This window comes from Malaclemys terrapin, chromosome 6, assembly GCF_027887155.1.
Source record: "Malaclemys terrapin pileata isolate rMalTer1 chromosome 6, rMalTer1.hap1, whole genome shotgun sequence".
Classification (NCBI taxonomy): Eukaryota; Metazoa; Chordata; order Testudines; family Emydidae; genus Malaclemys; species Malaclemys terrapin.
The window spans coordinates 119513656-119526762 of record NC_071510.1 but is presented as its reverse complement, the minus strand read 5'-3'; the positions used below and the strand labels follow the sequence as shown (position 1 = coordinate 119526762).

Sequence of the window (13107 nt, the reverse complement as noted above, 5' to 3'; positions counted from 1 at the left end):
GCCCCCTACCCCCTGTTTTCTGTGAAAGAACAAGGGCTGATATGTCTGTTTTTTCCTTGTGTAACAGATGCCTTGTCTTTCCCTTTTCACGGACCAGGACGAAGTGCCGGTGGAGGCAACCAACCCCCAAAAGAACAAAATGGACAAATTAATTGAAATCCTCAACAGCATGAGGAACAACAGCAGTGATGTGGACTCCAAGCTCACCACCTTCATGGAGGAGGCCCAGAACTCCACCAACTCTGAGGAGATGCTGGGCGAGATCGTCAAGACCATTTACCAGAAAGCGGTGACGGACCGCAGCTTCGCCTCCACAGCCGCCAAGCTCTGTGACAAAATGGCGCTCTTCATGGTGGAGGGGACCAAGTTCCGAAGCCTGCTTCTCAACATGCTGCAGGTAATTAGATATTTGCAGCTGCTCCCAGTGTGTTATTACTAGAAAGAAGTCCAGGAATTCTGACCATAGTTGAGCTTTTCCCAAGTTCCATTCTTGCCCAATTAATTATAGAAAAGAAAAGTGTAAGTGAAGAGAGGGCAGTGGTTTTTGTGTTTGTTTATGCAAGTGTTTCATGGTTACAACAGACCAATATAATTTTATAGGCACCATCCGGTTAATATCCATCTCTATCTCTCCTTCTGTTTTAAAAGCTCAGTTTAACAAATGCTCATTCCCCAGGCACTGTCCCCACCTAGTTTTAACCCATAAAGCTCTGAAAGGTTTGGATTCTTAGTACGTCAGAGACTACCTCTCTCCTTATGCAATTCGCCAGCGGTTGAGATTATTATTGTTTGTTGTTCGTATTACTGTAGTACCTACAATCTTGGACCAACATCAGAACCCATGTGCTGGGAGTGTACATAGACAGTCCCTGGCCTGAAGAGCTTGCAGTCTAAATAGACAAGACAGGCCACAGAGGAGAAAGGAAGGATCTTTATCCCCAATTACAGACAGGGAGATGAGGCTCAGGGAGATGAAGGCCAAGATCCCCAAAGGGATTTAGGTACCTGAAGACCAGCATGTGTTGCTGCAGTCCGCAAAACCCTTCACTTGACTGCCATCTCACCCTGTAGGTCCCTAAACTCACTTGGCACCAATGTTTTCACTGTAAAAATTCCCGAGGCATCTAAGTTTCTACCTGGGGGCAAGTGCACTGCTGGCACAGGCAGGCATCTAGGCGGCCTATTTCACGCCTAAGCCCAGCATGATCCTAAAGGCAGGTGCAGATAGGCATTCCCCAATCTATCTCACCTGTGGGGCCTGAATCCGATAGTTGTGCTCAGAGGCCTCCTCCGAAGTCCTTTGTGGATCTGGGCTGAAGTGACTTGCCCAAGGTCACACAGGAAAGTCTATGGCACAGTCTTGAATCCAGATCTCTGTGCCCTAATTACAAGATCTCTCTTCCTACAAGCTCTGGTGAGGCACTTGAGGAGGTGATAGGCATTTGAGGAGACAGCTCTCTGCTTTAAATGGAAGAAAGCTGGGCATTATCCGTGGAGGGTCCTCACCGCTGGTATTTGTGTCCCCCATTGGTCTGCCAGAGCCCAAGTTTGTTTCCACATATCTCAGAGCTCTTGATGCTAAACACATGGAAATAAATAGCTGCAAGTTGCTTTAATCCAATATGAGCCCTGACTCAACTACACCGTCTAGGAAGCAGAAGAAAATTGCTGGCATCGATCTGCCTGGCTTGCAACTGTAACAGCTGCACTTACAACCCGGACGGGAATGATTTGTGTGTGTGCAGATCATTGATTATCATGGGTGACTTTTTTATCAGTACACCCAGCACTGGGTTTACTGTACCATGTCCAAGAACTCTATAGAAAAGCAAAGTCAATTAAAAAATAAACTGATAGCCCTGGCATTTAGACCATCATAATGATATATAACCAGGGAAATTGGGATTGTCCCCTAGGCACCGGCTGCCCGCTGATGGAGAGCATAGGCTTGAATGTCTGTGTTGGTTTATTATGCTGTTTTGCAGCTCATCACATGGTTAATATGTGATTATTTGCTTTCTGGGAGAGGGTATCTTAGAGTCCCTAGGCCTGCCTGCCCCTTCAACATACCCTCTTTGTTCCCTGCCTGCACAGGGCACATGCCGCGCCTGATTATTGGCCAAGGAGGGTTAGAGCAGGCTCTCTCACTCAGGGCCGGCTCCAGCTTTTTTGCCGCCTAAAGCGGCGAAGCGGGGGGGGGGGGGGGGGGCGGGGAGGAGATAAAGCCGCAATTGGCGGCAGCTCTGCCACGCCGCTTCATTCTTGGGCGGCAATTCAGCTGCGGGTCCTTCCCTCCGAGAGGGACTGAGGGACCCGCCGCCGAAGACCCAGACGTGAGTCCCCTTTCCATTGGCCGCCCCAAGCACCTGCTTCCTTTGCTGGTGCCTGGAGCCGGCCCTGTCAGGACCTACCTCTTTCCACAGCTCTGATGGGCTGGATCCATGAGATGTGGCCCTTCAGTTTTGAATGTTTGGGCTCAGCTTAGCTCACCGTTTTTCAGGGAGGCTGGCTGGCTTATGGGATTGATAGGCTGTGGGACCTTTTAACCTGTTAGTTATCGGCTGAAAACAGCTCAGTTCAGCAGTGCACATGTGGTGCCAGCCCCAAAGTCCCATCAGCATTTTTCTTAATGCCCTGGCAACTAAAATACCAGCACTTGGCTGACATGTTAGGGACCAGGACCCTAGGCGGTCTGAGTGGTCAGAATAGGTGTAGTGGGTGGAGCAGGCATTCAGATCGGGGAACGAAGTTGAGGGTCAGCACCAGAGTCAACTGCCAATTACCAGAGCCAGGGGTCGAGTCAGAATCAGGGACAGGAATCGAAGGTGAGGGGTGGGGCCAGGGTTAGATACCAAATGCCAGAGCCAAGGGTCAAACCAGAGTCAGAAGTCCGAGCCAGGGGTCCGAACCAGGACTGGTAACTGATGGTTGGAAGCAAGCTGTAGGGGTGGGAACCAGAGGAGAGGCCAGGACTAGGCATAGAGCAGGAGCACGGTGGGAGTCAGGAGCAAAGGCAGGGGTGAGGCAGGAGCCAGGAGCGGAGCAGGAATCAGGAACAGGGTTGGGTACAGGGTGTCAAATGCAGGAAGTAGGCACAAGCGCAGGGTCCAGTGCAGCAGCAACAGGGAATCACCTGGTTGCTCAGACAACTTACTGTGCCTTTGTCTGGCTTAAATAGCATGGTTGGGCCAATCGGTGGAGCCTGGCGAGGCGATCTTCCAATCAGGGCTTCTGTGGGTGGTGCCTTGGCTGAGGCTGTAGTTCTACTACCTCCTTGACCCACCAGATTTCAGAAGACATTGGCTGGAGGCCAGGATGTCTGGGAACTCACAGGTCTGGGTTTGAGCCCCGGACATCATGTGGAGGAAGGGAGCTTCTGGGAAATGCTGGCAGGGTCTCTCACTTCTCAGATAAGGCTGACCCAGGCTGATGGGAGGTCCATGTATCTCGCCTAAACTGTCTGTCCTCTGTCTACTCCAAGCAGGTGGTCAGCACCACTGGTGTAGTCATGACTGATGTGCCTCTTCCAGGGAAAGTGGAAAAGGTCACCTTGATTGAAACAAACAGGCATTGACAGCCATAGCATCACTCCGTGAGCTGAGAGGGTGGTGGAGGGCAAGGATGCCCTTAGTGAAAAGGACCAGGTGGATGAGGATTATATGGAAAGCCTCTTGCCACATTACGGGCATTGTCCATAGCATGTAACAATGTTGTACCCCAGCCGGTGATGTTATTTGGTATGGGCACAGGCTCCCTTTTTGTGCTCTGCAGAGAGGAGAATTTGAGGCTTCATTTATGTGCAGAAATGCTTTGTGGTGGTGATGTGGGAGCGGCCCTCGTTTTCATTTTGTTGCTGACGGTGTATGTTACGCACACATCCTGTCATTGAAATCACATCTTTCTTTGCAATGTACTTTCCTTGCCATTCTGCTTTCCTTTTCTGCTGTGGCTGGAATTCATCGCTTTATTATACTTTTGCATTGCTTGTTTCCAGTCCTGTGGCTGGCTGTGCGCAGTGCCCGGGGCTGAGTCAGACTTTTGGGCAAACAGCACGTGGCAGTTGTCTGACATTCCTTCTTGCCATATATCTATCCTTAATCCAGCTGGCAAAAATGCTGGCACTCTGATTTACATATAGTGAGCCCCTGATGCCCTCTGCTTTGATTTGATGCAGCCACAAGCCAAGGAGGGAGAAGATCTTGCTAAAGTGCTACTGTGCCATCCTGCGATGGCTGCTGCCATTACTGTGACGTTGTCAGCTAGAACACTCCATCCCCCCCAAAAGAATATGAAATAGCAGCTGTGGTGAACATTCAGGTGTGAGCCAGTCTCCAGGAACCTGAGGGTATGTCTGCACAGCAAAGAAAATCCCTTGGCTGCCACATGTCAGCTGACTTGAGCTCGCAGGGCTCGGGCTGCGGGGCTGTTCCATTGCTGTGTAGACTTGCCAGGCTTGGGCTGGAACCCAAACTCTGGGATCCTCCCATCTCACAGGGTCCTAGAGCTCAGACTTCAACCCAAGCCCAGATGTCTAAACAGCAGGGAAACAGCCACAGACCCTGAGCCCCGTGAGCCTGAGTCGGCTGGCACAGGCCAGCCGCAGGTGTCTAGCTGCTGTGTAGACATACCCTGAGAGCATTCCTTGCTCAGAAGGCTTTGCAAGTTAGCCTCACATTGGTGAGATTTGTGTCACTAGCTGATCATTCACTGAAAGGGTTTGTGCTTCTATTTAAAGAAACAAACTCCAGTGAACACTTATCAACTGCTCCAGTGACCCACAAAAGTCAATCGATTCCTCGTGGTGACTTTCTCATGAAGAGGGGTGTATTCATTATTCACTACATCTGGGATACTTCAGGCCAGTTTCTTAAGAAAGGAGATTGTCCAATAAGGGTGACCTCTTTATATGGTTTTTATTGGGTTAATATCGAGCATGTACAGTTCTTATGAACATAATAATCAGGCATCATCTTCAAACTCCACACCTTCAGCTACTTTGGGAACGCTAATTAAACCCTGCAGTAAGTATCATCCCCGTTTTTCAGATAGGGCTCAGAGAAGTTAAGTGACCTGCCCAAGGTTACTCTTACCAACTGGCAGAGCCAGGAATAAAACTGAGGAGTCATAGCTCCCACTCTTGCTCTTAATGATTAGAGGATTCTTCCTCTCAAGAAAAGTGACCATCTTCTCTTGATTGTCTGCTGTTAACTCTTCCTTCAGTGCTGTAGCCAGATGTTCAGCTGGTGCAAATGGGTGTAGATCATTGGCTTCAGTGGAACTTCACTGACTGTCTGCTCCAGTATTTTGAGTGGGGAAGTGTCCTGGAAGGTTCCTCCCATTTTTTCCATTTACTCCTTGTCCCTTTTAATGGAAAATGACTCTGTGGAGCTGAATCTTTCTCTTTGTGATTTTGCTGAGTTGGGAGGTTTCCAGTGAGGTCAAAACTTCACACCTCCAAATGCTGTTTACTCGGAAGTTAGGTAGAATTCTATCAAATGGCAGGAGATGAAGATTCAAGGCTCCTGGGTTCTGATCTGCTACCAACTCATGGTCTGACCCTGGGCAAGTCACTATCTCGCTAGACTCCAATTTCCCAACTGCGTTGACTTACTGGAGTGAAGTATTTTGAGGTTTATAAAATGGGGATGATAACACTGACTTACCTACCTGCTTGTTTTGTTGTGATCCCCAATTAACACATGCGTAAAGCACTTTCACATTAGAAGAAGGTGCAATATTCAGTACAAATTAAAAATTTCTATTTAATGAACTGCCCGTCCCCTTCTGGTTCTCCCTGTGCTCAGCCTCAGAGACTAGCAGATCTCATGAAACTCCATGTCTCTGAAGAAAGGAAATTACGCAGGGATGGAATTTGCCCCAAGTTCTCTGAAGCTGCCAGCAGAAAGCCTTTCATGTGATGCAGCTCCTCCGCTGTGTATGTCCATTGTATTCTGTATTATGAAATATCTGTTGTAGTAACGTGGTAAACATGGAAGCTAACCTGTAGACCCTTCTGGGTGCAAGAAATCTCAGCTCTTGTTTCCTGCTCGTGCTAACAGATGGGGGAAATCTTGACTATAGTTAACAGAGAAATTCCATTACACAATATTTTAAGTGATTTTGAGCCTTGCTCTCCAGTGGGTTTACAATGAAAAGAGGGCTTTGCTTTCACAATTCTGGGTCAATGAGAGGGCAGGCATATATAATGAGAATCGTAGCCAAGGCTGGCTTATTGATGCACAGATTTCAGAGCGAGGAGGAGTCTGAAAAAATGAGAGAGAGAGATTTATGGGTAATGTGTCACCTGTGACTTCTATAGCTAGACAAGCTGATGTTAAACTGTATCATTATTTATCCCCTTGTATATGCACATGTTCCAGCAACGAGGTCTGTTATACAATGCCCAAGTGCTGTTCAAAGAGTTTGTTTTCTAGCTCACTCCAATGCTGGATGATTGTAATAGCACTCTGTGCTTGCATGCTGTCAAGTATCATTTAAGGGTCTCAAGACACTTCCACAAATAAATAACTAATTAAACTATGGGAGGTACGTTGCCACATTTACCATTCGTTCCTTTATTTCACACATGAAGGAGCTGAGGCCTGGAGTTTAATTAACTAGTCCAAGGGTCATGCAGCAATTCCGTGACAGGGCTAGTTCTTGTGGTATCTAGCTCTACAGTAGATAGAGACCAGTAGTCCTGAGACCTGGCACCTGCTTTAACCAACAGTCCACACTCCCTCGTTGTATCATTATGTACTTATCCCTGCTTTCAGCTACTGAATGAGGAAAATTCGAGTATTGCTTAGGTGAGTTGTTGTGGCTTTGGAGGTTGCGTGGACAATATCTACAACTGGCATTTTACTAGAGGCAACTTATGGGCTTGTTTCATCTTTCTGTTACCTTCCTGCTGGTTAAATACACAAGCTAGGCACAGGTGTATGGGAATCGCTGATCCTTTGAATATTTCTGTTTTTCCTTGGGTCACATGATTTTTTTTTTTTTAAACCTCTTGTGGTTTTGTCTCAGTTCTTGCTCTGGTTTCTGCCCTAGGGGATGAAGATGATGCTAGGTGACTATGCTGCTATATGTCCTTGCAGTGTGAGGTAGATGCCAGGGGCTAGGGCATCAGGAGCAGGAATTTGAGGAAGCAGTCCCAGTGAGGCTGGAAGGAAATATAGTGTAGCTGATTAATAGTAATGTTACAGTGGTGCTTAGAGACCACGCCAAGACTGGGGCCCAGCCTTGCCCCAAAGAACTTACAGTCTAAATATACAAGAGAGACATAGGGCGGGGGGAAAGGCAAAGCCATCATCTCCATTTTACCGTTGGGGATCTGCAACACTGAAGACTGAAGTGAGTTGCCCCAGGGCACCCTGGGAGTCTCTGGCAGAGTCTCAACCCCAAGTCCCAGCCCAGTATCTTAACCACAAGCCCATGCTTCCTCTTGCAAGACTGACTCCCAAGAAGTCCTCCAGCAAAATCACCATAGGCTGAACTTGGCAGAGAGATTATCTCTAAGGATAAAAGAAAATTGATTTTTCCTTAAAACAAAATCCATGATCAGCCCATGATTTTGAGTAAAAAATCACAGCAAAAAAATCAGAGCCCTGATCATAAGCAAGAGGGGTAGGTAGCATAATACACTGAAAGCCCATGAGATACCAGCACCTAACCCAAGAGCAGAGGAGATTCCCCTTGGCAGTGGCAGTTATGACTTGCTCTTTCCTGTGAAATTTTTCAGTCATTTCTGGCAGCCACATCCAGGATTAAACTAAACTAGCAAATCCCTAAACTGTTCATGTTCTGGTGTTTAAAAACTACTATCCGTCTAACTTGAACCAAGCTCTCGGCGCCTCTGGAAATAGAACTAACTTCATTGTCACGTGCCATCTGGAGCCCTAAACAGCAGCAGATCCTCCTGTCTGGTGAGCTCTCTGCTAGATCCTCTGTGCCACTGCAGGAAACCTGTAACGCTTTCTTTAAAGCATGATCTGTGGAGACTTATCAGCAAGGGTCAATGATTTAACATCCTGAAAGCTATAAATCAGAAACCGGATCCCATTCATGCTTTTCTAAGAGCGTGTATGTAGTACAAACAAAGACTCTGTCATTGTTAACACTCCAGCAGCCCGGGAAGCTGCTACAATCATCAGGACCGGCGGAAAGCATCCTAGGAGTGTGTTTGAATTGGATTTGAGAGACTTTTCCTCAGCAGAGGGCTTCTTCCTGCAGGCCGCATGTCTTGGGGAACTTCCTGGGCTAAAGAGGCTGTCAGCATCCCTGGGCACCACCACATTCTGATGGTTGGGGGGACCCTGCTGCTGTACTGAGAGAGGACATAAGATGGATGAACACTCAGGTGACCTGTCCCTTCAGCTTTGCCAGCTGGCCATGGACATTGCTCCGGGGTTGTGACATATTGCGATAGAATCCAGACTAGTGGGGGGCTGTGTCACCGCTGCCCTGAAACCATGGGTGTCTTACAATGTCTATGGCCCACCTGGGCCACTCACAAACAGCCTTCTAGCATGCATAGCACACCCTGGGTGCCTGCCAGTTACACCATGGCTCTCACCAGCCTTGGTTATACTGCAGGGTGACCTCAACACCCCCCCAGAAATGTATGTCCTCTACTACCCAGCCCTCTTCTGGATAGTACAGATATATTAAGTCCATTATACCTTTAAGGGAATAATATGCCAGTTTATTATCTTAAATAGAGTTACCCAGACACCTCAACTTAAACATGCTGGATTAGATAAAACAGTAAAACTAGTTTATTAACTACAAAGAGAGAGATTTTAAGTGAGTACAAGTAATGAGACATAAAAGCCAGAAATGGTTACAAGAAAAATGAAGACAAAGCGCTTTCTAATATCTACTTAAGAAACTATTGGTGTTGCAAAGCAAACTTTCATACCGCATACCCCAGAAGATTACTGACCAAACTTTCAGCTCAGGCCGCCTCCCCCAGAGTCCAATGGCTGTTTCCGCTTTTCGTCTTAGGTTTGGAAAATGAGGTGAGCAGGGAGAGAGAAGCGGGTGCCTGAGGGTGTTTTTCCCTCCTTTTTTTAGTTTCAGTCCCCCTCTTGAAAAACATTTCCAGCTGAAAACCAGAAGATAAAGCGTCTATGTGGAAGGATTTTCCCTGCTGGGTTTTTTCACCTGTCTGAGCTTCCTTTGTTTTCCCTTCCTGCTTGATGATTCTGTTTATTGCATAAATGCAAATTAAGGCAAACACACGTTCCTTTGTTTAGGACAGACCTGTTTGCTGACTTCTGCGTGGGCAGGGCTGTGGGGTTTGGAACCTGTGTTAATACCATCATACAGGGGAATCTTATAACTTCACATATAGTGTTGCCACATATATTTTATCAGGACAATGCTGACCAGCAAATTATGAGTTTTCAAATGACACCTCACAAGGCATTCTTTGTACAAAGATTATTGCAGTGGTGTGTGGGTGCATTCCCTCACGGGGGTGACCCAAGGTGCTGCAGTGCCTTCCAGTCCAGGGAACAAGAGACTGCTCCCAGCAACTGAACCTACGGGTGACATCCTGGCCACATGGAAGTTTTTTCATTGTCTTAATGGAGCCAGGATTTCACTCTAGGTCTCTTGGGAGGCAACAAAGGCCCACCATGCAGGTCCTAAATGTGTTTATTTCAAAGTCCAGTTTCACAGACACTCTTCTCTTCTTTGTTTAAATTAAACCATTGTCTCCATTTAGGGGGAAGAAAGCTATTATGTTAAGTATTAATAACTCTTTGCTATAAGGCAGGAATTCAAGCAAGACACTGTCCTTGGCTCAGATCCCACCCCCGGGAATAATGTTTAACTGTTGTGTACTGTCCTCAGGAACAACTAGACATACAGTACCTGCCTGGGGTACTTCAGATGAGGTAGGCTTGAGCCTGGCCTGTGGCTCGGGGCTCTTTCCCTTGAAGAGTTGCTAGGTTAATCTCAGCTGTCAATGATAGGGGGTGATCACAGTGACAGTGGTAGCATAGGTAGAGGGTAGATAATTTTGCAGGCCCATTAAAAAAAATGTTAAGACCAACAGAGGCCTACATCTGTAGCTCCCATTGACTTTGAATGGAATAGTGAGAACACAGTGCTTCTGAAAATCAGGGCTCTGACAGTTAAACGTAATATTTCAGAAAGTTGCACAATCCTCCTTTGCAGCCAGCCTTTTCCTTTCCAGCCCTGTAGCCGGCTCGGGTTCATGTCCACAATTGTCTCCGCTCTCCTCGCTATGAATCCTGTCTTTACCTGTGGGATTTGTGAGCTCTGTTTGAAACACCCACGTGAGTGAATGCACAGAGCCGAGGAGAGGATATCCGTCTTGTGTATTGTGCTGCGCGCCCTTCTATTAAAGTCAGAGGAAATCAGAGCTGGCTCCAGCTATTTTCATCCAGGTTCTCCTGTGATGAAGTGGAGTTCAGCGTGAGGGCTAACGGTCCAAAGAGGAGAAGAAAAGAATCTAAAATCTTCTTCAGCAAGGAAACGGCTGACTAGCTGACCTCAGGTGTCAGTGACTGACAGATAGGTCTCTAATCCAGTCAACAGAAATACTTTAGGCAGGGCAATCCAGGGATGCTGCATGACAAGTTTTCTGCATTATTAACTGCAGAACCAGTGATTTTGTGGAGAGAGGAAAGGGCAACCCAGATGCTGCAAGTTGCTGAGCCACTGACTTCATTGCGAGTTGAAGATACTTGGCACCTTCTAAGACGTGCACAGCAACTGGCAGGACTGAGACTTCTTTGGTCATATAGCAAGATCAGGAAACATTTAAACTTATATTTGAAAAAATGATACTTATAAAACTCAGCAATTGACAGTAGCTCCAGGAAGTCATCTGTCTTTTTTATTTGCTGTTACCACAACTGGAGGATCATTGAGCTTATGCTTATGGCTAAATACAGCGTGAAGCATTGGCTAACACACTTTCTGGGATTTACTTTGTGAACACTATTGTAGTTATTTACCATTAAGTGATTTCCCACCCCCGGGATTAGAGACGTTTAAGGAAGTCGTGTGGGCAGATACAGAGAGTGCTGGGAGTCAGTTTAAAATGCCGGTGGAACTTTGAACTAATCACATGATTGTCTTGTTTCAGAAACAATTCTGTTGGAAAAGTAATGTTAAAGAAAAAAAAATGGTCCTTGAGGATCACCAGGTGCTGTATCAGAGCTGAGCTTTCAAGAGGAAGCAAACTGGCAGCAGAAAGCAAGGCTATTTCAGGTTTTTGCTTTCTCCAAAGAAAGAATTTCCAAAATAGAGTGAAATCACTTAGTCAGCAAGAATTGACACTTTCTGAATCTGTTCTTGTGGGATAGACACTGCACTAATGTGTTGTAAGGCAATCAAAATATAACTGGGCAAAGGGGGTAACACCAGTAATTTAAAAAAGATAGAAAAGGAGAAATATTAATATGTTATAACAATATTATACCTAGAGATCCCAACCAAGGTTCAGGCCCTATTGTGCTAGGTGACGTATAGAGATACAGTGAGAGACCATGCCTGTCCCAAAGAGCTTAAGTTCTAAATAGTGAAGACAGACAAAGGGTGTGAAGTGAAATAGCCATAGAGGTGAAGTGACTTGGCCATGGTCACACAGCAGGGCACTGGCAGAGCTGAGAAGAGGCACCATCTCTCCTAACTCTCAGCCTAGTGCCCTGGGTACTAGACCACGCTGCCTCCCTAAAAAACATAAGAAGTAACGTTAGGTATAACTAGCATCTCTCTTCTAGAAGTCAACAGACCAACTTGTTTTTATTATTATTTTCTCATTGATTTGAAAGTCTAGTGCTGTCATTAGCATTAGAGCTGCCCAGAAAACGGAATTTCCCTCCCACTAAAAATTTTCATGTTTCTGGGATCAAATTTCATCCCAAATCTGGACAAAAAAGTCAAAAATTCAACATTTTTCACGGGAGGAAGCAAGCCATTTGAGGAGACCCAAAACGGAATTTGTCGGCTTGCTCCCGAGTGCCCCAGGTCCCTGGCGAATCTAGTTAGCACAGCAAGGCAGCCACCCAGGAAGTCAGGCAGTTAGCAGCTTGCCACACTCCCGGGGGAGTCGGGAAGCCCCAGGAGGCTGCCCCCTGTTCCCTGGCTCCACATGTTGCCTGCCAGTTACACGAGTGTCAACCTGGAGTAATTTAATGCCAAATTTGACCTGTTGATATGGGCACATAGACAAGAGCGGTGCCAGGGTTTTTGGCGTCCTAGGCGGGGGTCCTTCCACGCTCCTGGTCGTCGTCAGCAATTCTGCGGCGGGGGGGTCCTTCCGCGCTCCCAGTCTTCGGGGCACTTTGGCGGCGGGTCCTGGAGCGAGTGAAGGACCCACCGCAGAATTGCCGCCGAATACCCGGAGCGCGGAAGGACCCCCCGCCGCCGAATTGCCGCCCCAAATCCTGGTGCCCTCAGTCGCCTAAATGGAAGCGCCGGCCCTGCACATAAAACATATCTAGGACATTGCTCAGATGTGGAGTTTGGGGGAAAGAGGAAAGGCCAGGCAACCCTGATACGTGTACTTGCACTGTCTGAGAATGTGGCATGAAAACAAATGTGTGTAATCTCGAGTTACAGAGGTTCTCCCAACCTTTTTCTTTATGATTGTTCTGTATAATCGTTGGCTATTGAAAAATCATAGAGCACTCATCAGAATGTGTAATTTTCTGTAAAGCCAAAAAGGAGCTTTTGAAAGAGATACAGAGATCACAATGGCAGTGTAACAAGGCTAGGAGACATCACCCTTTTTACTAGTATCTTTCTCTTACTGCTAGTCACTATCACTCTCCCCCAGACTAGCTGATTAAACTGGTTCAAGATAAAATATTAGTGCAATAATGAACAGTTTTACATGATACTGTTCCCTGGGCACCGTTGACCATTTTGTTGATGGAGTGAATGCTGGGTAGAGCCTATATCATTACAATAACACTTAGCACTAACATAGTAATATAATAAATATTATATTAACTAGTAATATAGTAACTACAATTCCAAATGCTTTACACACAGGAAGTTCACCACGCTCTGTGTGATAGGTAAGGAGCCTAATATCCATTTCGGAAATAGAAGCACAGAGGA

General features: G+C 46.7%; 1 protein-coding gene across 7 annotated transcripts in view; it reads left to right on the top strand.

The window, feature by feature from the left end:
* Positions 1 to 13107, top strand: part of CTIF (cap binding complex dependent translation initiation factor) — a 352990-nt gene that overhangs the window by 250330 nt on the left and 89553 nt on the right. For 5 of the 7 annotated variants that reach the window (XM_054032222.1, XM_054032218.1, XM_054032219.1 and 2 more), the window contains one exon: positions 68 to 397. In XM_054032222.1, the coding sequence (XP_053888197.1) occupies positions 68 to 397 (330 nt within the window). The remainder of the gene's footprint in view (positions 1 to 67; positions 398 to 13107) is intronic. The other 2 variants (XM_054032221.1, XM_054032216.1) reach the window with 1 other exon arrangement.